We start from the raw sequence: 23,964 nt of genomic DNA on the forward strand, positions 1-23,964 counted from the left end.
CGCGTGACATCGAGAGGATGGTAAAGGCCTTGTGAGGCCATATGTCGAGACAGATTATCAAAGGGCTCTAGTAAAGATTGCTCAAAGAATTGAAATTTTGCATTCATAGAAAAGACTTGCAAATCAAGTTCGAGCGATGAGTATGCGGCGACCTATCTCTTTCACACCAGCCGGGCGATAAGAATGACGTGTTCTTAACCTCAAGTCACCGCAGACAAACAGGCGCTCAGAGCCCCTGTACAGCGCGTGGCATGAACATGCGGTCAGCTCGGATTAATGCAGTTGGCCTTACCTTCTTGCACACCTGACCAGTGTTTGCACAAGCTGAATGCGCCGCTCCAGGTAAGGTAGGCAACGTAGCCTAGACCCCCCATCCAAAAGTGCATTCAGCTGGGCGGAGTACCAATGGCTCGAAATATCCAGTGAAAATTGAAACTAACACTTGCGTGAATCTATTATCCATATCGAACCTGCCTATCTTCCCCTCCGAACCAGTCCTCCAGCTCCCGTGCTTCCTCGCTGGATGCGTAGTTAATGATGGTACTCTTCATGGTAGTGTAGGCGTGGTACGCGCTCATCCCGTTCTCACTACCTACCCCGCTGGCGTTGGTGGCCCCTCCCCAAGGGCTGCTGGGATCATTGCGATGGTGTGTATTTACCCAAACAATGCCGGCCTGAACGCTCTGCGAAACCTCGAAGGCCTGGCTGATGTCCCTGGTCCAAACTGCAGCGCCCAAGCCGAACTCGGTATCATTGGCTAGCCCAATAGCATCAGTCACTGTTTCGAACTCGGCAACCACTATCGCGGGCCCGAAAGCTTCTTCGCGCCAGATCCTGCTATGCGTGATATTGTTGTCAAGAGTAGAAGATAGGATGGTTGGCGGGAAGAAGAACCCCCGGCCAAAGTCAGCACCGTCGAGCTTGGACGAGCCCCTCAACCGCGCTCCTCCGAAGAGGACTTTGGCATCACCATCGGCTACTGCATCGTCGATGAGGCTTTGCAGGTTGTCCAGTTGCCGTTCAGAAATGAGAGGACCCATGGACGAGGCTGGATTGGTGGGAAGTCCGATGTTGTCGCAGATCATTTTTGCTTTTCTGATCAGCTTGGATAGAAAGGCTGACGAGATGCTCTTGTCGATGAGTATGCGCGTTGCTGCAACGCATGTCTGGCCACTTGCGATGAAGGCTCCAAAGGCGACACCGTTCACAGCGGCGTCGATATCGGCGTCCTTGAGGACCACAACTGGCGCCTTGCCCCCGAGCTCGGCAGTCAGGTGAGCCAAGTTCTGCCCAGCCGCGGCCCCAATGAGGCGCCCTGCTGCGGTGCCGCCAGTCACATCAATCTTTCTGATCAGACGGTGGGTGGTGAGCGCTCTTCCAGTGACGGCCCCAAAGCCAGGGACGACATTGAACACACCGTCGGGCAAGCCTGCCGCTTTCAAGATTGGCCCCAGCTTCAGGCTTGTAAGCGGTGTCAGCTCGCTCGGCTTGAGGAGAATGCTGTTTCCCGCTGCCAGCGCAGGGGCGAGCTTCTTGACCGCAATCAGAAGAGGGTGGTTGAAGGAAGTGATCTGCGCCACGACGCCGAGGGGCACGCGGTCAACCCAGTTGTGAAGTTTGCCAGAAGTGGGAAGCACAGCCCTTTCTTCGGTGCGGAGCAAGGCTGCGTAGTACCGAAACCAGCGGACGAGAGAGGGCACTTGAGCTCGCATCTCTCGAATGGCTCGCCCGGTCTGCGCAACCTCGAGCAAGATGAGTTCCTCCAGGTTGTCGGTGAGCAAGGTGGCGGCCTTTTCTAGTACCTCTGCTCGCGTCTGGCGTGGGCATTTTGACCAGACTCCAGACTCAAACGTACTCTGCGCCGCCCGGACTGCGAGATCGATGTCTTGCTCTGACGCTGTATGGCATCTGAAGGATCAGCAAAAAGCCATGCCGCCGTGAAACGAGAGTCCAGACTCACTTCGCAACCAGCTCTCCGGTGGCTGGGCTCTTGATAGTCAGCCTATCCAGGTATGTCAGACTAAGGCATGTGCAAAGGTAGATATGGAAAGGGTGGTCTCGGTCACTCACTCTTGCCCATTTCCAGCCACCGTCTGGCCGCCGATCCAAAGATGGTATGCCTCCATGTTGATATGGAACGTCTATTTTTTGACAATGGTTTAGCGCGAATGTTGGCAAGTAGGTGTTAAGATCCTAGTAAGATGTCAAGGCGAAACCAGAGGAGCAGGCGGGGTTGCTTGGGTAGAAGACTTAAGCAAGGCGAACGCCGAGGTCACAGGAAGCTGATAGCGAGATAGCGAGATAGCGATAGCGGATCTGGTGTGGGTATGGGTGTATGAATAAAGCGGGGTGAGGGGTTAGTCGCGATGCAAGCGAGTAACTTATCAGTGGTCTATTTCAGGCTTGGTGTCTTCTCCGACGTTGGTGGAGGCGGGTACAGACAGGGTCGCCTAGGCCTACTACACCCTGGGCGACACTGGCAAGAAGTTCGTGGTCCGCATGACAAACAACTTCAGGGACGAGGAACACCCTTACCGTGTGATTTGGGATCTGAAGTGTATGGGCGCAGGGCAGCGGGAGGTCAAATGCCCAGACCAAGAGGCCGCCGCCACGCTCGTCATCACAGGTAGCCCTGAGTATGAACACGGCTTCGTCACATCCATCAGGTTCGGGCGGGGCGATTGGATGCACATGATACATGACACCATCAAGGACTGCAAGCTGAAGGAGGTCATCGTACCTGGCTCACACGATGCCGGCATGAGTTATCTTTCGGGCAAGTTCCACGGTGATGGTATCTCAAGAAACACAGACTCAGGGGACCAACATCAATGAACAGCTTGGGCCGGATCGCGATGGTATGATCTGCGAGTAGTCTCAAGTCATAAGGGCTCCATGGCCGATGAGGGTTATTCATTCTAGATATCGCACATGTCAGAGTTGGGGGGCATATGGCACGGCAACACGGGCGAGAGCCTGGAACGCGGAAGTCATGAACAGCGTCTTCTCCTGGAGGGTTATCAACACAATCAACCCCAAGTCGGAAATGTATCCTCTGTCTTTTTGATAGATTACATCGGCGTGTTTGTCTCGGGTGAGACAGACTGGAATCTCTTGAGCGCCGAGGCCTACGCCATGGCCATCGGCCTAAACCTGTACGCCATGAGCGAGAACTGCGGTGTCAACCCCGACAAGAGACCGCCGCTGCTTCCAAAGGAGAGCAAGAGACAGAGGCTCGCCAGTGGCAAGCAGCGTCCACAGCGGAACGGAATCGTCTACGCGAACGGTACCGTCGACGACAACCCACCGGCCGACCTACATCTAGGCTACATCGAGACCTTGAAGAAGGGAACTATATTCGGCAATGGAACGATTCTGGAGAAGGCCATGCCGAACCCCAACTGCAACACCAAGGGGCCTCCCAAGATTTATACTCTGCCCTCGTTTGGCATTTCCGAGTCCACACTGAGCACTTCTGTGACTACGCTGAGCACTCCTGTGCCTACACTGAGCGCTTTTGCGTCTGCGCTGAGGACAGCCGCGCGAATAGCGAGCACCACGAGCAGTGTGTTCGCCACACCTACCGGCCGTGCTTAGTCCAACACAATCACCAGCGCAGTGGCCGGTGTGCTGACGGGGATGGGGCAGGGCTGAATAGTATAGTTTGAAGTCGAGCTGGTGGCAGCCGATGACGAGAAGAGAGGGAAGAGAACTTTCATATGTTGTGGTGGATTGCGTTTAAGCATATACACGAAGCAAATAACGCAGAATAGGCAGTGATCGAGCAAATGAACACTACACAGGAGGCATCAAAATCATTTCTTGTTGTTGATTATTGTGACACGTTTCTAAAAGAGGTCAATACGCTCGATAATACACCGCAGCATAAAGCCCGATGCCATAAAACACCATGACCTCGAGCATCAAGCTCATCTTCTCGTACCCTATTAGAGATCTTCATTCTTTCAACATCACCAGTCGCGCGGCACGCGCAAGGCCATGATGTTTTGGTTCACTAGACTTGAAACCGTCGTTTCCACACCCCTCTGATCGTTTATCTCGGCCATGGGCTGTGCTGTTGGACTCGTTGGTCCTCGGCCGGACCTAACTGACCTGCCTAATCTTAACAGCCCCGCTCTGTTACTACCACACTCCATGCGGGCAGGGGTTTGAGTCGGGGAGTCCCCTGCGCCTCCACCCTGGGCAGGGGTAGAAGAGTTAGAGTGATCTAGGAGCCAAGCCCACCTCTAGGACCCCACGAGCGATCGCCCCTAATTATGTCTTCCAACACAGACACCAGTCTGTCTTCGTCCGAGACGTCGATGGCCACAGACACGGCCACGGCCACGCAGCTTCTCGCCCTCACCACGCCGTTCAAACAACCACACGGATGCGATTCACATTGGGAGCGCACAAGCATTCTCTCAACCGAGGGCGACACATCTACGGTGCCGGTTCTTTTGTCGAAAGCTCTACCATCATGTTACCCATCTGGCTGGGAGGATGTCGTGCCCGAGAGTCGCTGGCACTTCAACCCGGCCGTATGCCCCAGCGGCTGGACCTACTACAACATGGGTGAAGATCGAGCCGTAGGGGGTTCCACAGCCTTCTGCTGCAACAGGTCAGTCGCGACTCATCCGTGACACGTTCTTTGCTTGGGGAAAGCGAATATGCTAACCGAGATATCTACCTTAGTGGCTATACTCGCCTAAACGATGACGACTGGGAGCTCGCTGCCTATGCGGACATCAGCACGCACCATTGTGGACGTTGGGTGCAGAACACCGATGAACAATCCACCACGAGCGAGGTGAACGCAGCGTCCAGCGTGAGCACAATCCGAACTCTCATGTTACACGAGGCCTGGAGTATATCCTGGCATGCATCTGACACATCGACGCTGAGGCCAAAGCTGCCTTCCCTGACGAGCAACATGGAGGTTCCAACCTGGACGCCTGGTCAGGATATTCCCGATGGTAAATTTGATGAAAGCTCGGTTGATGATGGTCCATTGTCGGATAGTATGGGCAAGTTTTTACTGATTGGCCTGCCTATTATTGGTGTGTTTTTTATCTTATTAGGTGGTTGGATTTGTATGGTGCATTATAAAAGGCGGAAGAGTGCTGCTAGAAATTAACTAGTTGTTAAGTACACTACTAGATATAACTTACGCCTCGCTTGCTTAGACAGTGCCTAGCACTGTTTACTAATATAAACCTGGTAGGACTGGTTTATCCCTTAGGAAACACACGGTCGTCACACTTGCAAGCTGTTATTAAAGGCCGTTGCAAGCTCGATGTGAACCTCGGGCATTATAATCAGATTTGCTGGTCTTTGACAACAGGCTGCTATTGACAACCTCTCCAGAATTATGATGCTATTTCTTTCTATAATTTCTATAAGTTAAAATCCATCAGCCGCCCAGTTAGCATGCTCGTTAACCCTAACAACCTTGCTATATCCATTGACTCCATTCGATGCCTTTTTCCCATTCACCTTATCACTAACAGGACCATAACCACCTCCCGAAGGGCTCTCAATCACCAACTGATCACCAGCCTTCATCCTCACCATGTTCCTCTGTCCAAGGTTCACCGCCCTAACCGATCCATCCTCGAGCTTGCGGTTCCAGGTATTCGATCCGAACGCGCCCGGGTCACCGCCGCGGAGACCATAAGGCCTCGTTGTCCTCCGCTCAGTGATAACGCTGAAGCTAAGCGGCGCCAGAGCCTCGTACACTCTCCGGGTTCCGTCTCCGCCGTTGAACGCACCTTTGCCGCCGCTTCCCTTTCGGATGCTAAACTCCCTTATGAGGACCGGGTACCGCTTCTCGACGAGCTCTGCGTCGGTTATGCGCGTGTTGGTCATGTGAGTGTGCACGGCACTGGCGCCGTGCCAGGTCGGTCCAGCACCTGCACCGCCGCAGATAGTCTCGCCAAAGGCATACCGGAAGCCTTTGGTGCGGCCAGCCTCGTCGAGGGACTCGCCGCCGAAGAAGCCGACGCAGTTCATGCATCCCTGAGAGGCAGCAGCGGCTTCGAACGCGTGAAGGATCGTGTCGCAGATGCGCTGCGAAGTGTGCGTGTTGCCGGCGCATACAGCCGCAGCTCCCGAAGGATTTAAGAAGCAGCCTTCGGGAATGACGATATCGATAGGTGTCAGGCATCCCTGATTCAGCGGGATATCAGCCCCAATCATAGTTCGAAGGCAGAAAATAACGCCAGAGTATGTGAGGGCCCTGGGCGCGTTCATATTTCCGTGGAGCTCGGGAGTGGTGCCGGTAAAGTCAAAGGTGGCGCTTCCATCCTCTCGGATCTGAACTTGGAGGCAGATCCGGGAACTGTTGTCCATGTAACCGACGGCACTGAGCTTGCCTCCGGGGTACTGCGTGCGGACCTTCTTAAGGAATCCCCGGATGGCAATCTCGGCGTTGGACTGGATGGCGTCCATGTAGAACTGCACCGTCTTCTGGCCGTACTGGTCCATCAGCCTGTTGAGGAGTTTGGCGCCCTTGTTGTTGGCTGCGGCAAAGGACTGGAGGTCAGTGATGTTATCACTCAAACGTTGCGTGCTGTTGCATCCAGGTCGGGTTCCTGGCTCGGCAAAAATCTTGGCAATGCCCTCGTGATCAAACTGGCCGCCGCGGATCATGGTGAATGTGTGGATTGCAACACCCTCCTGCCACAGCTCGGTGGAGTTGGGCGGCATGGACGTTCCCTCAGAGCCGCCAATATCAGTGTGGTGGCCACGAGAGGCAAGGAAGAAGAGGATCTCCTTGCCAGCCTGGTCGAACACCGGAGTGACGACGGTCAAGTCCGGCAGATGTGTTCCTCCGCTCACTCCAAACTGTTAGCCACGGCTCTAAGATTCTGAACAAAGAGGGCTCTTTCTCTTACCGGGATGGTTCGTTACAAAGACATCACCAGGCTGCATCTTGTCACCGACCTGCTCGATTTGACCCTTTACCGCATAGCTCATGCTACCCAGGAAGACGGGGACGTGAGGTGCGTTAGCAACCAAGTCACCGGTAGGGCCAAAGATGGCACAAGCAAAGTCTAGTCTCTCCTTGATATTGAGAGAGACAGATGTCTTCTGCAGCGAGCGACCCATCTGCTCCGCGATGCTCATGAATCGATGACCGAACACGGAGAGCTGGACTGGGTCGACGGTCAGGGCATCGGCCTTTGAGGGGTTCTGGGCCTCCACATCGATGATGATGTGACTCGAGAGAACTCGAGCTTTGCACTTGGGGGCTACCACAACAGTCGCTGTGTCATCGATTATCACCGCAGGTCCTGAGACCAGGTTACCGGGGGACAGATCCTTGAGCAGCAGAACGCTGGCCTGGTGGAAGCCGCCGTGCTTGAAATACATGGGTCGCTGAGAAGTGTTAGATAGTGTCTCTAGAGGGAGGAGCGATGCCCTTACCGTCTCGGCCGCGAGCTTGTCTGCGTTGATGGGAGTGAAGCTATCGCCTTTCAGCTCTTGCTCAAGGGCCTCGTTATCCTTGGTGCTCTCGGTACTGACACCAATAGCCCGAACTCGGATGTCATCGACGAGCACCTCTCTATCAGCCGGGAGAACAAAGGAGAATTCCCTCAGATGCTCGGCGATAAACTCCCTCTTCCAGTCTCCATCAGCGGGCTCCAGGATCATCAGGGTGGTGTCGCTGCCACGATAACGGAGGTTGAGATAGACGTCGTGCCTGATGGCTGCCTGGTCAACTCCTTGCTGAATGAGGGCGTCTGTGCCAAACTTTCGCAGATGCTCGTGGCGGGCACTGATCTTGGGCAGGCTTTCGGCTGTGAGGACCTCGTTGCATGGCTCCTGGGCTTCTTGGACGACCTCGGCAAGGGCCATGCCTAGGTGATGTTAGATATCTCAGAAACATCTCCGTGGCTTCTTGAATAATAAAAGAAAAGTAAACTTACCGTATGCCGACAGAAGACTAGAATACTTGTGCATCACAACCTTGGAAATACCGAGGTTTTCTGCGATCTCACAGGCATGCTGACCTCCCGCTCCACCAAACACGGCTAGATTATGCGAGTCGATCTCGAAGCCTCGTGCTTCCGTCAGAGATCGGATTGGTCTGCACATGGTCTCGTTGGCGACCTCGATGAAGCCAACGGCGACCTCTTCAGGTGTCACATCTCGGCCAGTGTCCTTTCGAATGTCATTGGCCAACTGCTCAAACTTCTGCCGCACGATATCCACGTCGAGGCCCTGGTTCTCATCGGGCCCAAAGATCTTGGGGAAGTACTCCGGCAGTAGACGCCCCAGGAGTAGGTTGGCGTCAGTGATGGTGAGGGGGCCTCCCTTTCGGTACGCTGCTGGGCCGGGATGGGCACCAGCACTCTCGGGCCCGACCCTAAAGAGGCCGTTCTCCCAGAAGAGAATACTGCCGCCGCCTGCTGCGACTGTGTTTATATCCAGCTGGGGGCTTTGGATAGTGACTCCGGCAGTAGCAGTTTCGAAGACGTGATCAAAGGTGCCTCCGAAGCGGCTCACGTCGGTAGAGGTTCCTCCCATGTCGAAGCCAACGACAGGTGTTTTGCCGTCGTAGGATGTACGAGCAAAGCCGACAAGACCACCTACCATAATAAATGAGCCTCAATGGTCTGCGATGTCAGGGGCACGGGGCAACTTACCTGCAGGTCCGCTGAGGATGCCCTTCATACCACTAAATGACTTGTAGTTGACTAGACCACCGTCGCTCTGCATGAACTCGCAGCGCAACCCTTCAAGGTTACCGTCTTCAAAGCCGGCTGCGAAACCGGCAATGTACTTGTTGGTCTCCGGTGTGAGGTAGGCATCCGCAGAGGCCGTGCCGGCACGAGACACCATCTTGACCATGTTGGCGCCAACAGCAGACGACAGGGAGACGTGCTCAAAGCCCATCTCCTTTGCCAAAGCCTCGATTCTCCGTTCATGGTCGGGGAAGAGGAAGGAATGGGCCAGACACACCGCAACGGTGGTGTAGCCTTGATCCCGGAGGTTTTGGAGTGATGCCTTTGTCGTGTCCTCGTTGAGGCTCTCCAGGACCCGGATCAGCTCGCCGCCAACGCCCTCGACAACCTCGCCCTGGATGACTTTGCGGACGCCGTTGACGCGGTCAGCCTCCTCGTCGTAGTGCTCGAGAGTGACGCGCTCGTCGATCTCGACTACGGTGTCGTACAGCACGGCAGCCTTGCGGATGTCGAGGGCAAAGATGTTGGGGCGTTGCTGGGAGCCAATCTCCAGGATATCTCTGTGGCCCTTTGTCACCAAGAAGGCGTGTCGGCTTCCTTTACGCTCCAGAAGGGCATTTGTAGCAACCGTGGTGCCCATGCGGATTGCGCGGATAGGCTTCTTGGGAAGAAGCTCTGACTTGGGGATGTCTCTTCCAAGATAGTGGCAGAGCACTCGTCGAACGCCTGAGGGCGTGTTAGTGGGACCGGCAAGGCCAACTGAACGCCGCTAACTGACCTTCTGTAGGAGCATCCTTGTAGTGATCCGGGTCTACAGAGAGAAGCTTGAAGACAAGGTCAGGCTTGCCCTCGACAGACGCCCAGACGTCGGTAAAGGTGCCGCCTCGGTCAATAGCGACCAGGATAGAGTCCTCAACTGACTCTGTGCTTGTACTGGCGTGTGGCATGATAAAGATTGGCTAGCTATCTGCCTAATCGAAGGAGATAGATGGAGAGGCAGGGATAAGAATGGGATGATGAAGATCGAGATCATTGTCCATTGACTGGGGACAAGCCTGGTTTTAAACACAGATAACGAAACGAAATCTCGTCGGAATATGCACAGATAGATATGTAGCCTGCATCACAGTTCGAAACGACCTTCTCTCTTTCAATAACTCCCACAGAGTCCATCCACCCTAGACCTCTGACTCGTGAGACGGGGGGCCGCCCCACTATTTCCCCGCGATGCCATCACTCCGAATCTCCGGCTCATATCTAGGCCGGGGCCAAGGGCTGGATAGCGCCTTGTGAATGGCTCAAGCTGATAAGCAAAAGGCGGGTCAGGTCGTTTCGACCTTCTCCCTTCTCTTTCTCGCGCCCCCCGTTATCCGACACATGACCGAGCTGCCACTTAACGTCCTCATTCCATCACTCCACCTTTGAACCCCCCCCAGATCTGCGCAATCTCGGCCGCAAAACATCATCACTCGAGCCCTTTCCCACCCTAGCTGTTTCTCGCTCGCCTCTTGTGATGCCCCGCCGGAGACAGAACGAGCCCACAGAGAAGCGTGGGAGGAATGCCTGCTGGAAGTGCAAGGGTAGGCAATCATCCCCCCGGCCCCCCCAGTCGACCTAGGCTGACCCAGCGTGCCCTAGAGCGCCGCATCAAGTGCACCCTCGAGAGACCCGTCTGCAGCAACTGTGCTCGGTGGAAGCACGCGTGCCAGTACGGAGTAAAGCTGCTGTGGAGAGAAGAGGCCCTTGCCAGGGGCATCTGCTTTGGACGACAAGGTACCTCCCTTTCCCTCCCCCAGCCGTGGAACCCGCCCGGTGCTCACCGTGGTCCCGCAGGTGTCTATGGCCAGTCATCTAAGGTTCCGCTTTCTAGTCAACCTCTTGAATCGAAGAGCTTTATCGGAGACGTCTACTTTCTGCACACAACCACGACTGACTTTGAGGAGCCTCGGCGTCGGCCTCGAGCGAGTGCCGATGTCGGCAGGACCGAAGGGTCACAGCACCTTGGCCCTCTGAGTGTAGACCAGGCCGAGGGCGAAGATGAAGTTGCAAGAGTAAGAGAAGACGAGACTGTCTACACCGCATTCAACAGCAATCATCATCCAGGGTTCGGCAGCCAGCTATCATTATTCCCATCTGCCGAGACCTCTGCCGACCTGCGCCTCTTCGACTTCTTCGTCAGCTACATGTGTCCCGGCCTCAGCAACTCGACGAAAGAGAACCCGTACTGGGAGTTTGTAGTGCCCCTGTCCTTCACGTCGGAGCCTCTGTTCCACGCCCTCCTCAGTTGGGCCGCCACTGAGGCCGCCTTCACCAACCCTGCCGCCAAAGATGCCTACGGCGTGGCCTCGGTCAAGAACAAAGGCCGGGCCCTGAAAGGCCTGAGGATGGAGATCGAGGCTGCACAGGGCGACTGGTCGACTGCGTCGGGCCATTCAGCCTCGATCCTCACCACGATAATCATACTCTCATGCAACGACATTGCGATCCTGTGCTCGACTGTCTGGATGACTCATTTAAGAGCTGCCCGAGTCTTGTGCAGCATGGTCTGGCCACGCCAACCTAGTGTGTGCGAGCCAGACAAGTTTCGCCAGTTCTGCATCATGTGGTTCGTTTCCCACGACATCATGAGCCGCACGGCTTGGATTCAGGAGACCCTCTTCGACCCAGGCGAGTGGTTTGCCAGCGACGACGAAGCCGAGATCGATCCGATGATTGCCTGCTCTCGGGGCCTGATACAGCAAGTCTCAGCAATTGGGACCTTGATAATGGATCTACGGCACTCTAGGAAGAGGGAGAAAGAGCCGCTTGCAGTACACGATGGCCAAGAAGATGCGACAGACCCCTCCATCAAGTCACGGCGCGATTCCATTGAAGATGGCCTCAAGGACCTGCATCAGCGGATCTCAACAGGGAGCGACGCCAGTGAGTCCAACGACGTGCTGCTTCAAGTAGCCGAGGGCAAGAGACTATGCTCCCTCATCTACCTGTACGCGTGCATCGACAACGCCACGCCCACGTCACCCGTCATTCAAGCCCTGACACGACGGGTGATGGATCTCCTCGCTGATCTTCCACCCAAACCGTCGCTGACCTTTATCCTCTTCGTCGTGGGCACCCTGGGGGTATCTAACGAGGATGATCGGCGGCTTGTGGTGGACAAGTTTGACAGCCTGATCAAGGCGAGGTGGCTTGCATTTGTTGTGAGGGCGAGGGATGTGGTTATGGACGTGTGGCTTGACAGGGATTTGGGCAAGGCTGGGAGCTGGGAGGATCTGGTAGAGACAAAGAGTAAACTACTAAGCCTGGCATAGGATGGAAGAAGAATCGAAGCCACCTTTAATCCTTGTCGTTATGTCAATATACCAACTTTTCTTATGGATGTCCCTTTGTTAGTTCAATGGACCGCATTACAGCTTCGACTTGAGCTGATGGCCGCCAAGTTGCTCCGTCCTGCACTCCCCTTCGCCAACCCAAGCCGGCACATCCTTTACATCCTGCAAATCTCCAAACCTCCAGCTGATGTCGTCTACCTTTCCCTCAGGGCTCCCCTTCCACTTCCACCTCCCCAGCTTCTGCTCCCCCTGCTCCAAGACCTCCCGCGCCCAGTGTCCAGCAATAGGCAGCATCTTGAACGCATGGCCACTATCACCAGAAAACACCATCAACGACCTGTCTTCGGTACCCGGGACATAGTCGATGATAAAGTTGGAGTCTGTCGTGTCGCCACACCAGCAGATGAACTTTCGTTGCAGAGGCAATGAGGAGAACTGGGGTATTGTCGCAGCGATCAGCGCAGCAATCTTGTCCTCGTCCTCCTTAGGGATCTGCTCACCCGGGACGTAGGTGGCCGTGCTTTCATCTCGACGGCTGGTGGCTGGGAGACTTGCACGGCCGTGGTTTGAGACTTCGAAGTTGGTGAGGCCTGCTCTGTGGGCGCAAAGCTTCAGCAGCCCCGTCTCGGCATCCGGCTCGAAGAAGAAGCCGAGGTCGCGACAGTTGACGACGGGGATGCCAGCTAGACTCCTCGCCTGCTCGGGCGTGAGCTGAATATGAGCGACGGCCCATGCCTTGGCGGTGATCTGGGGCGTGATGGAGGGTATGAGACGGCCGACGTGAGCGCCCAGGGACACGATTGTGTGGGCAGCGAAGTGCTCACGGCCAGACTTTGTCTTGACGCCTTTGCATCGCTTCCCGTGAAAGAGCAACGACACCGCGTTTCCATCCTCCTCTCCGAGGACAAAGCGCACGCCGCGTTCCTTGCAGGTCGCGTAGATCTTGGCCATGGCCCTTCCGGCGCGGGCGTATCCCCCGTACTTGTTGAAGTAGCCGTGCCATCCCCCCATAGGTCCTGTCAATTGGGGTACAATAGATCGCACATCGTGCCCCGACTTGATCTGTTTCAGCGTGCCGGAAGGGTATTCCGGGCGGCCTTTCAGCGTGAGAACAGCCCTGTTGACCGAGTTTTCTGACTTGCTCGGCCCGGTGGGTGAATTGACGACGACGAGGCCTCGCTCGGCGTAGAACGGCGCAAAGAATGGTGTTTTCCAAGCTGCAATAGCCTCTAGGGCAAGGCTAGTGTAGAAGTCGTCTTCATACTCGGCGCGGATAGTCTTGTTGAGATCACACCCAGCCGAGTACGGCGAGGGTATATCGCTGCCCCTGTCAAGGACGGTGATGTTGCGGTAGCCATTGAGGGAGAGGTCAAGGGCTGCAGATAGACCAAAGGTGCCGGCCCCGACAATCAGGATAGATGCCTCTTTGAGTTCGGCCATGATTGGGAATCAGAGTTATCAACCCTGTTGGCTGGGTGGTTAGGGGAAGATAACGTGAGAGGGACGCTAGCAGATATATTGCAAGATATTTTCGCAATAACGGTGATTACTTGGCAGTTGAGCGATATCGGCTACCCTTATAGATATCAGCTGATATTGAACTGACTTACTAGGTGCAATCATTCTCCGCCTGATCAAATCTTTGACGGCCTCCATAATCTTGCTGTTGTTATCTTGGCGTGTGGAGTTTTTGAGAGATTGTACGTACCGCTACCTTATCCCCACTACCGACCGAAATCAGCCAATAGTAGTGACTACCAGCTTCCCCGCATCCAGGCTTGGCACGGCGCGATGGAGGGAAGGTCGAAACGACCTTGCATGTCGTTGGAGACCCTGGAATTGGCTTATCAGGGGAGGTTCACGGCTCGAGTCCCCGGGGAACCCTGATCGGATAGTCCAGCAGGGAGCTATCTCGTCTTACCCCGGAATGTCATGACTTCTCCTCACTGTGCTCCTCTAGTTCCAAGACTATGAATCCTTGACCCGAGGCGTTATCATGGGTTGCCCTTAGGCGCGTGCTAGTTATTCCCGATAATAACGTTGCCTTTCTTAGCCTCACACCAAAAGCATAAGAACCCTCCTGATACCCACCAAAACTTGCAACCTCCTACAACAAAACGTCCAAGTTCAATATCCATCTCTCCCATAACCATCATCACTACCTCTCACCACACCTGCAACCATGGGCGCCCCAGGGTCGGACGACAAGAAGCACGCCATCTCGGAGGCTCCGTCCATTCAACAGGCCGGGACGATTGAGGCTCAGAAGCTCGACAATCGCAAGGCTGACAAGGCGGCCGTCTACCTCAACAGCACTGAACACTATGAGCCTCTCACTCCTGCCGAGGAGAAGAAGGTCATGCGCAAGATTGACTGGATCTTGCTGCCAATGGTATGGAAAGCTCTGACCTAGAGAAGAATGAATACTAACGGTTATGGCTCCTTAGCTCTTCCTCGTGGCCACTCTAGGAGCGTAAGAAGCGCCTTCGAGCTGAATTAGGGTGCAAGCATCTAACCCTATTCTCCATAGTATTGACAAAGTTGCTCTCGGCACGGCTGCTCTTTACGGGCTCCGCGAGGATAACAACCTCATCGGTCAGCAGTACAGCTGGCTCGGCTCCATTCTCCCTCTGGGTGTTAGTCGCCCTCTCCTCCAGATAGAGAATAAACCTAGCTGACAAGATCTACGCAGGCACTTGCCGGCATGTTCCCCTCGACCTGGCTCATCCACCGCCTCCCAAGCGCCAAATATCTCTCCGCCTGCTCCATGGGCTGGTCCGCGTGCGCCCTGCTTATGGTAGCATGCCACAACTTTGCAGGGCTCGCCGCTCTTCGGTTCTTGATGGGTAAGTCATCAAGGAAGCGCCTTTTACGAGGCTTGTGTCTGACGAGAATGGCAACAAAACAGGCGCTTTCGAAGCCATTATCGTCCCCGGCATTTCCCTGATGCTTGCTGGCTTCTACCTCAAGGAGGAGCAGCCCCCTAGAAACGCCCTTGTGTTTGCTGCTGCCAGTTCTGTCATCAACGGCTTCCTCTCCTGGGCTGTTGGTCACATTCCTGAGAGTGCGCCGCTTGCCATCTGGCAATATCTGTTCATCCTGACCGGTAAGTCATAGCTGGGCTACTCGCAAAAGGTATAACACACTCATAAAGCTCGGTTTAGGCTCCGTCTCCATGACATGGTCAATCATCGCATTCATCTGGCTCCCCGGAACCCCAATGGACGCATTCTTCCTCAACGATCGGGAGAAGCACCACGTCGTGAACCGTCTGGCTGCCAACAAGACTGGTATTTCCAACAACGTTTGGAAATGGCCCCAGGTCAAAGAGGCGGTCATCGACCCCAAGACCTGGCTCCTCTTCTTCTTCAACATCGCCATCAACATCCCCAACGGCGGCCTCGTCACCTTTGGCGGGCTGATCATCCAGGGCCTTGGCTACTCCGGCGTTGACGCATCGCTTCTCACCATGCCGACCGGTGTTATGTCTACCATCGCCTCCTTTACCTTCTCGCTCTTGTCCGCCAAGTGGAAGAACCGTCGCTGCCTGGTCACAATTCTGGCCTGCCTCGTCCCTATCGTGGGCACCGCCGTCGTCTTCGCCCTCCCCCGAAGCAACCTTGCAGGACAGATGGTTGGTCTGTACCTCCTGTACACCTACTTTGGTCCTTATGTCGTCGGCATCGGCCTGGCCCAGGCTAATACCGCCGGCCACACCAAGAAGTCGGTTGTATTCGCCATTCTCTACATCGGATACGCTGTCGGCAACCTGATCGGCCCCCAGACGTTCCGCGCCAACCAGGCTCCGGAATATGTCGGCGGCACCATCTCCATGATCGTATGCTACGGCGTCTGCATGGCCATCATGGCTGCGTACTGGGCCATTGCCGCGTGGCAGAACAAGAAGAATGCTGACAACCTAGCTACTTCTGGTGACCGGGACGAGGATGTGATGGAGTCATTCTTGGATGAGACCGATTTCGAGCAGAAGACGTTCATTTACACTACCTAGTCGTTCAAGTAGAAAGAGGTGTCTGGGTCTGGGGATTGCTGTGCAAGTGTTGGTTGATCTCAACACGGCAACTACTGTCTTGCCTAGACAAGAGAGCGAAAGTTAGGATAAGTTGATAGTAATATGAAGAAGCGTGCGCTTTGCCAGGAACGGTGGTGTCTTTGCACATGAGGGGCCTTTTTGTGCTTGCCATACAATTTTCCAGTTGCGTTGCTTCCTTTGATGCTCCCTCCACGCTGACGTCGACTACCTTCTGTTGCTATCCCAGATCTCAAAAACATTGTCCGATAACTATTTAGATAATACTTACGACTTGATATAGTACAATGACGGGGTCTCAAGGTTTCGCAAGCGAAGAGAGGGCTTGCGATTCTACTCCACGGTACCAAGACATAAATCAAGTGTGATTGGGTCTTATAAGTAAATATTACAATGTATACCGCTTTTCTTTAGTTGCTCCATTCAAGTATTTACTTGAGTACCTCTAGATGGCGCTGTATCTATGTTACTGACGCTGCCAATACAGACGATCAGCCTGGAGACCAGAGTTCCCTTGATCCACATCCAAAGATGCTGGGGCGGGGCTCAGACTACACTCTTAGCCCCTCTTCTTAGATACTCTCAGAAGCCAGCATCCCACCCTGCATCGGCCAGAGCTAGTGGAAGCCCCAGCCGATAAAATCATGCGCCTCGCCTGGACCTTCTCCCGTCGAGATCCTAAGTGGGCCCGCCGAACCACCTCTTCAAGTCTGTTCGGGAGCAATACCTCGTATAAAAACATAGAGAGCCCTGAAATGTGCGGTAATATTTCCCCCATCCCTTCCAACTTTCTCTGTTGCAGACTTTCCCGCCATGACATACCTAGAAAACACGACGCAAGTGCCCCAAGCGACCAGTCCTCTACATCGACTAACAGCAAACAGGAAGAAGTATGTCCTCAACACGGGGGACTCGATGCCCGCCCTGGGCCTTGGTACATGGCAGTCCAAGCCTGGCGAGGTAGAACTCGCCGTGCAATGGGCCCTCGAGTGTGGCTACCGTCATATCGACACGGCATTTGCGTACGGCAATGAGAAGGAAGTAGGCGCAGGCATCAGGGCATCCGGGGTCCCTCGAGAGCAGATGTGGCTCACCACGAAACTGAACAATGATTGCCACCACCGTGTTGCTGAGGCAATCAACACGAGCCTTGCAAACCTGGGCACTGACTATGTTGATCTGTATCTGATGCACTGGCCGGTTGCTCTCGATCCCGACAACCATGGCCAGGTCCTCAAAGACTAGGATTTCTTAGATACCTGGCGCGAGATGCAGAAGCTCGTCGGTACCGGCAAGGTTCGCAACATTGGTGTCAGCAACTTTGGTATAAGGAACCTGGACAAGCTACTGTCAGCGGAGAGCTGCAAGGTGATCTACATAGACGCTTATACTAAGAACAGGCTCTAACGTTTGCAGATAACCCCCGCCGTAAATCAGGTCGAACTCCATCCTTTCAACCCTTCCTCCAGGCTCATCAAGTACAACGAGTCCAAGGGGATTCACACAACAGCATACTCGCCGCTTGGCAGCACAAACTCGCCAATATATTCCAACGACACCGTCATCTCAATCGCAAAGACCCACGGCCGCACTGCGCAGCAGATCTTGTTGATGTGGGGTTTGCAAAGGGGGACAAGTGTGCTGCCAAAGTCGGTCACCAAGGGGCGCATCGAGGCCAACTTTGGGGGACTCAGAGGCTGGCAGCTTACGGATCAAGAGATGGCCAGCCTCTCGGGTATTCCTGATCGCTTCAAGGTTGCTGACGATTCGTGGCTGCCTATGAGAGTCTTCTTTGGAGATGACGATGAGGTTGATGCTGCCAGGCCTGTCTCGATGCTGTAAAGGGCATTTTATATATGCCATCATAGCATATAACGTACTTGATAAGCGAGTTGATCAGACAAGCGAGTTGATCAAAAATCCCTCAACCTACATCCTCTCCATTTGATCAATTAATTCTCAACCACCCAGTATGTCACAGTCTAATAGAGAGGCTAGAATTCTTCTTGCACTTCGGGCCTATTAAAATAACCTAAAACTAAGTCTCCGACGCGCCGCAAAGGTCTATTAAGTTAACTATAGCACTCTCTTCTACCGATACAATAGCATGCAAGCCCGAGCCGATACTATCCCTAATTCACGCAAACTATCTGATCTAGAGGAATAGATCATTATCTAGTTTATTCTTGACCTAGACTCGCGAGAATTTCCCCCGCGACTACGTAGTATTAAAGAAATAGCCAACTAATTACTTGCCGACCGCGACGCGTTACTAGTCAGTAAGCGCTAGGCTAGGAACTTCGTTAAGCGATATATAGAGCTTAAGATGTGTTTCTTTCGTAAATATAACTACTAGAGAGCTAAGTATAAAGATCTAACTATTATTTATAATTAGTTTAGGCTCATGGAGAATATAATCGCGAAGTATAACATCTAATTAGAAGATATCTATAACTTTGATGAGACTAGCTTTATAATGGGTATAATTATAAGCGGAATAGTCATCATAGGCGTAGAACGGCGTGGAAGACCAAAATTAGTGCAGCCTAGAAGCCAGGAATGGGTTATAGTCATCCAGGCGATTAATACAGAAGGCTAGGCGATCTAGCCATTTATCGTGGTTATAGGCCAATATCATCTCGCCAACTAGTACTAAGATAGTAACCTCCCGGGCGATTAGGCTATCGCTATGACCTAAAATAGCTAGACCGATAATGAGACGGGCCTTGAGTGGCTAAAGCACTTTGATCAATGCATAACCAACCGATCAAATAGTGCCTATCGTCTTCTAATCCTTAATGGGCACGAAAGTCACCACTCGGCCGACTTTGAGATATATTGCGAGGAGAATAACATTATCACGCTTTGTATGCCACCTTATTTATCTTATCTGCTTTAGCCTCTTGATATTAGGTGCTTTAGGCTATTAAAAAAGGCTTATAGTCACGAAATAGAGCATCTAATTAAATGCTTTATAACCTATATTTTAAAGACTAAGTTCTTTCTAGCTTTTTATGCTATATATTAAGCTATTATAATAATAAGAGATATTAAGGGAGGTTTTAAAGGTGCTAGGCTTATTCCTCTTAACCCGGAAAGTATAGTCTTAAAGCTTAATATATAGCTATAGACTTTAATGCCTACCGAGGAGGAGGCTAGCCCTTTTAACCCTTAGGTCTTAAAGACCCTAAAGATTATCTTTAAGGCCTAATCTTAGTCTAAATACCTTAAAAGAAGAATTAAAAGGCATAAAAGTAGCTCTCTTAAATTAATTCTAAAAGCATTAAAGTCTCTTTCTAAGGGAATAAAGGTAGTTATATATGAGATAGTATTGATGAGGGCTGAGATCTAAGACCTTTAATAGGCAAATGAGATATTAAGCCGGCGCCGGAGGGCAAAAAGGACCCGCCTATAGAAAAGAGAAAAGATAACTCTAGATAAAGGAAGGTAAGTAATTAATTAGATGGATATTAGTGCGTAGGTAGTGGCTAAATCGTCGAGAAGTAGTTATTAAGGAAGGTTAGCGTGACTAGGGGTTTGGCGCTATGGTGTCTGCGGTAAGCCCGGTTATAATATAAGAACGTGTTAGGTAGTGATTAAGGTCTTAATGCTAATAAGCAATTAGTCTATTAGGGATTATAGCTTAAGATATTATAATATATAAAATTAGTATACCTACCGTCTTATATTAAAACCTTATTAAGCTTAATACTATACCTCTTCTTATTACTTTCCCCTATAGCTATTAAAGTTATTATAATATAGATTCTTAAGCTATAGTAATATCGCCTTTTAATACTTAAAATAAGGCTCTCGAGACACTAAGATTGCTAAGATACTTCTACATTCTTAGCTCTTATTATAAAATTTAATAATATATATAAAATCACTAGCTAAAGTATCTATAGTGCTATCTAGCTAGCTATTAAGGTTTATATTAGCTATAGGTAAAGAATTTAAAAAATAAGGGGATTATTAATATAAAGATAATATTAATAACTTAAAGAATTTAATAAGTTAGTATTAATTAAAGGACTAAGAGATATATTTCCTTAAGAGATTATTAAAAGCTTATTATTAAGAAAAGCTAAAAGTAAAAAAAAGATTTACCTATAAGTTATTATTTAAGATATTTATCTCTAGCTTTTAAAAGAAATAACTAAATACTTAATAGGCATTAAAAATAATAATAATAAAAATTATATAAATTAAGACCTTTTAATATACTTTTAAAGATATAAAATATTACTTTAAATTATATTATAAATATAAGTTTAATTTAACGTACTTAATAAGCATATGTCTTAGATAAGTATATGTCTTAAGTATACTATGCACTAAAAGTACAGATTTCTAAGCTTAATAAAAATAGCTTTAAGATAGCTATAAACTTAAAAAAAGCTGTTTTAGGTATTTAACTATTATATTAACTATATATAATTTTAATAGACTTTTAGAAAAGCTTCTTTATAGAGAAATAGCTTATTATATAGTATAAATAGACTTTTTAAATACTAGCTTACTAAGATTTTTCTAAAAATATATAAAAATTATTATAAGTAGCTTATTATATAAAATAACTAAAGTTTTAATTCTAGCTATTTTAGGCTTAGCTTAGTTTTATAAGAGCTTTTTTAAAATTGCGATTTAAGGTATAAATATTAATAAGATATATACTTGTCTGGGATATAAGCTTATTATATATATTATTATTAATAAATAAAAATAATAAAAATCTCTACCTTAAGAGATATAATTCTTTAAGGAATAAAATTATTATAAATAGTTTATTTATTTTTAATAATATTAACTTTAAGAAATATAATAAGATCTTCTTAAATAATAAGCCCGCTAAGAAGTAAATTCACCTACTTAGAGATAGCGCCTATTAGCGAGGAAGAGCGCGAGGCAGGGCAGCGCGGATAGAGATAGTAGAGGAAGTAGTAGCTACTTATAATGCGATAGAGGAAGAAGCGGCGGATAAAGCTAAAGCTAAGGAATAAGCGGCGCCGAGAGATAACTATGCCTTCCTTACATCATTATAAGATACATAGGATAATTAGCAATCTCTCCCTGTATCGCAGGATCACTCTTATGAGGCGGGAAACTCACTTAGTCGCCGCTTAGTGGTCTTATCGCCTCCGTAGCCTCGCTAATGCACTTAGAATTACTCTAGCTCTTATCCTATGAGTAATATACCGCTAAATAACCCTTTTATTAATCATCGCAGGAAGAGGAAGCGTAATAATTATAAGGATCTCGGTGGTATGCCCTAGGGGGAAATAAAAGAGATTCTAATGCATTAGGAGACCTAAAGGACTTATAATATGGTTTCTTATGCCCGCCTAGTCGGCTTATAGGATATTAAGAAGGCTATCGCTAATTATAAGGAGGTTATAAAGGAGAAAGAGCTCTTACTAATAATCTAAGTGATTTATTAGTTCTAGAAAGATCTAGGCAACGCTATGGTATAGAATGTATTAGGTTTAGTTACTATAAAGGAGGCTTAGATTATAAGGAAAATTAGGCCCATAGCTAAGCCTTATAAGTAGGCTTATAATAGTTAGTAGTATTAATATTAACTTATATAATTAGATTAGCTTAAAAGCTGCTTTTTATATATAAATTATAGTATTTTTTAATACCTTTATACTAGCCTTAATATCTTTATCATAGCCCTTAATAATAGGCCTCGTTTTTTTTCTACCGCCGCCACTTTCACCGCCCCCGCATTCATAGTTACAACTCCTTCCTTCTCACTCTCTAGCTTCATCAACTTCATCATCAACATCATCAACGCCCTCACGCTCTCGCCGCCTTCTAATACGTTCTTCAAAGCCGTGTTGAGTCTATATCCACGCCGCAATATACTCTCGCATACGCCTACCAGCTTAGAAAGGCACGATAGAGTCAGCACGAGCTCTGGCCGCCTCTATAATATTACTCTCTTCTTCTATAAGCATTTCTTTAAGTAGCTTCCTCTCCTTAGTAGGTTCTCTCCCTTTATTTAAGATAAAGTTATATATACTCGCCGTGGTATATATAATAAGCTACTAACTATTAAAATTATACTTAAGAGGGCACCTATATAGGATTATAAATTTCCTCTTTTATATATTAAAAGCCCGCTTAATTACCTGCCGTAGCTTAGCATGGCTATAATTAAATACCTCCTCTTCGTAGTCTAGTAGTATTCCTCGGTCTTAGAAGTCTTTAAGGTAATATATATGCCCTATAAATAGCATTAAGATATTATATCTCAAAGGAAATCCTATATTAGTAAGGTAAAAGCGCCCGCGAGGCAATATAAGCTTCCACGGGTTTACTTATATAAGGGCGATCTAAAGTAGTATAGAGTTATAAGTTAAGCCTTCTATACCTATGAGTATATATATAAACTGGCCCTTGAGGTTAACTATGGCGAGTATATTTTAAGAGACTTAGCTCTTCCTTAACCACTACCTTCCTTACTACTTAAGGGCGATAAAGATATATATATAAGTCCTATTTATTGCCCCTATAGCATTATTAAACTATATAAAATCGCTATTTAATTTTATATTAAGAGAGAGCTCCCTTGCTATTAATTATATTATAAAGCGATTATATAGCTAAAGTAGCAATCTAATAATCTTATAGAATACCCTTAAGACTATGCTTTAGTTAATAGAGAAGATACTTACTATATTTCTCTACATAGCGCTAAAGGCAAAGATCTAAAGAATAATTAATACCTTTTATTCTAGATATATCTCCTAACTATCGCCGGTAATAATATTATTTTAAAGCTACTTATAGAGGGCAAAAAATATAGCCTTTAGTATATAAAATAAGTCACTAAAGACTAGCTCTAATGCCTTAAGTACCTACTTAAAATATACTCTTATAAGCTATGGGTTAGTAGTTTAATATATACCCTATATAATAGGATTACTATAATCTCTTAGGTAAGGCGCCTTTTTATTTTACTTATTAAAGATAATAAGTATCCTAAATAGTCTCTCTTAATTTATGCTAATATTATCCTTAATTAGAAGCTTTATAAGAAACTCTTTCTCTATGCACTTAGCATCATCTAGGCGCTCCTCGGCAGTATATAGGTATATCCTCGCATGCCTCCTCGCGCCCGCAGCATTATCTAAGGACATCTCGGCATTATTAATATCATTAGATAGCAAGAGGGCATTATCTAATAGCCCATAGAGGTTAGGTTTATCTATCTTCGTTAATATACATCTATGAATAGCTTTATATTAGTCTGCGGTTAGCTTATATTGATCTATAGTTATTACCTTCCTATGTTAGTCAGGGAAAGCGGCAGAAAGCTATTAGGATTACTTTATATGGCAAAGAAGGCGAGCTCCGGCGCTCTAGGCTAGCGTGATACATATAGCGATATTTATTTTCCCTACATATGCAATTTAGATAGCTTACACTCACACACATAGCGCCTATAGCTAATAATTTGAGCTAAGCGTGTCTTGGCATTCATCTAGGCGGAAATTAGATATCCCAGTCATCCTCAGATGTATGATTGGCATCAGGGCCTGAGACGTCTGGGGAAGAGTATAGCGAGTAGTTTTAATTAATTAGATAGTCTGTTGTGTTTTTATAGCAATTTCTATTTTAATGGTTAAGATTTTTAATTAACTCGCTTATCTAATTAACTCGCTTATTAAGTATGTTATGTTAGCTTTTTTAGAGATGTTATTAAGTTGAATAGAGATAAGTTATAAGTTACGCAATAAGACAACATATATATCAGCACGAATGGTAGCAAGTCTCAGAGTATGGCGGTAATAGAAATAAATTGAAGTAGATGTTAAACAAATGGGCTCTAGTTTATAACACCCGAAGGGTAATCAACCCTTGCTGGAGATAAAGTAGAATT

General features: G+C 49.2%; 7 protein-coding genes across 7 annotated transcripts; 4 read left to right on the forward strand and 3 right to left on the reverse strand.

The window, feature by feature from the left end:
- Positions 1-455: 455 nt before the first annotated feature.
- Positions 456-2,126, reverse strand: LRP88_04361 (uncharacterized protein; the record flags this gene model as incomplete). The annotated part of the gene is made up of 3 exons (XM_083240935.1): positions 456-1,908; positions 1,961-2,002; positions 2,071-2,126. 3 exons carry the CDS (start codon positions 2,124-2,126, stop codon positions 456-458), a joined length of 1,551 nt encoding a protein of 516 aa, XP_083102083.1.
- A 340-nt stretch (positions 2,127-2,466) lies between these two features.
- On the forward strand, positions 2,467-3,597 carry LRP88_04362 (uncharacterized protein; the record flags this gene model as incomplete). Its single annotated transcript, XM_083240936.1, has 2 exons — positions 2,467-2,794; positions 3,071-3,597. 2 exons carry the CDS (start codon positions 2,467-2,469, stop codon positions 3,595-3,597), a joined length of 855 nt encoding a protein of 284 aa, XP_083102084.1.
- A 1,806-nt stretch (positions 3,598-5,403) lies between these two features.
- Positions 5,404-9,637, reverse strand: LRP88_04363 (uncharacterized protein; the record flags this gene model as incomplete). Its single annotated transcript, XM_083240937.1, has 6 exons — positions 5,404-6,839; positions 6,897-7,380; positions 7,429-7,862; positions 7,932-8,594; positions 8,652-9,416; positions 9,469-9,637. The coding sequence occupies 6 exons, from the start codon at positions 9,635-9,637 to the stop codon at positions 5,404-5,406; spliced, it is 3,951 nt and encodes a 1,316-aa protein (XP_083102085.1).
- Positions 9,638-10,203: 566 nt separating this feature from the next.
- On the forward strand, positions 10,204-12,001 carry LRP88_04364 (Zn(II)2Cys6 transcription factor; the record flags this gene model as incomplete). Its single annotated transcript, XM_083240938.1, has 2 exons — positions 10,204-10,270; positions 10,329-12,001. 2 exons carry the CDS (start codon positions 10,204-10,206, stop codon positions 11,999-12,001), a joined length of 1,740 nt encoding a protein of 579 aa, XP_083102086.1.
- Positions 12,002-12,097: 96 nt separating this feature from the next.
- LRP88_04365 (NAD(P)/FAD-dependent oxidoreductase) lies at positions 12,098-13,462 on the reverse strand (the record flags this gene model as incomplete). The annotated part of the gene is made up of 1 exon (XM_083240939.1): positions 12,098-13,462. One exon carries the CDS (start codon positions 13,460-13,462, stop codon positions 12,098-12,100), a length of 1,365 nt encoding a protein of 454 aa, XP_083102087.1.
- A 742-nt stretch (positions 13,463-14,204) lies between these two features.
- On the forward strand, positions 14,205-16,034 carry LRP88_04366 (uncharacterized protein; the record flags this gene model as incomplete). The annotated part of the gene is made up of 6 exons (XM_083240940.1): positions 14,205-14,414; positions 14,470-14,495; positions 14,553-14,658; positions 14,715-14,868; positions 14,931-15,128; positions 15,187-16,034. 6 exons carry the CDS (start codon positions 14,205-14,207, stop codon positions 16,032-16,034), a joined length of 1,542 nt encoding a protein of 513 aa, XP_083102088.1.
- Positions 16,035-16,717: 683 nt separating this feature from the next.
- Positions 16,718-17,915, forward strand: LRP88_04367 (uncharacterized protein; the record flags this gene model as incomplete). The annotated part of the gene is made up of 4 exons (XM_083240941.1): positions 16,718-16,785; positions 16,958-17,114; positions 17,319-17,441; positions 17,490-17,915. 4 exons carry the CDS (start codon positions 16,718-16,720, stop codon positions 17,913-17,915), a joined length of 774 nt encoding a protein of 257 aa, XP_083102089.1.
- Between the last annotated feature and the right edge of the window lie 6,049 nt (positions 17,916-23,964).

Source organism: Fusarium phalaenopsidis (assembly GCF_050370095.1).
Source record: "Fusarium phalaenopsidis strain FUZ10S chromosome Unknown contig_32292, whole genome shotgun sequence".
In the NCBI taxonomy this organism is placed as follows: domain Eukaryota; kingdom Fungi; phylum Ascomycota; class Sordariomycetes; order Hypocreales; family Nectriaceae; genus Fusarium; species Fusarium phalaenopsidis.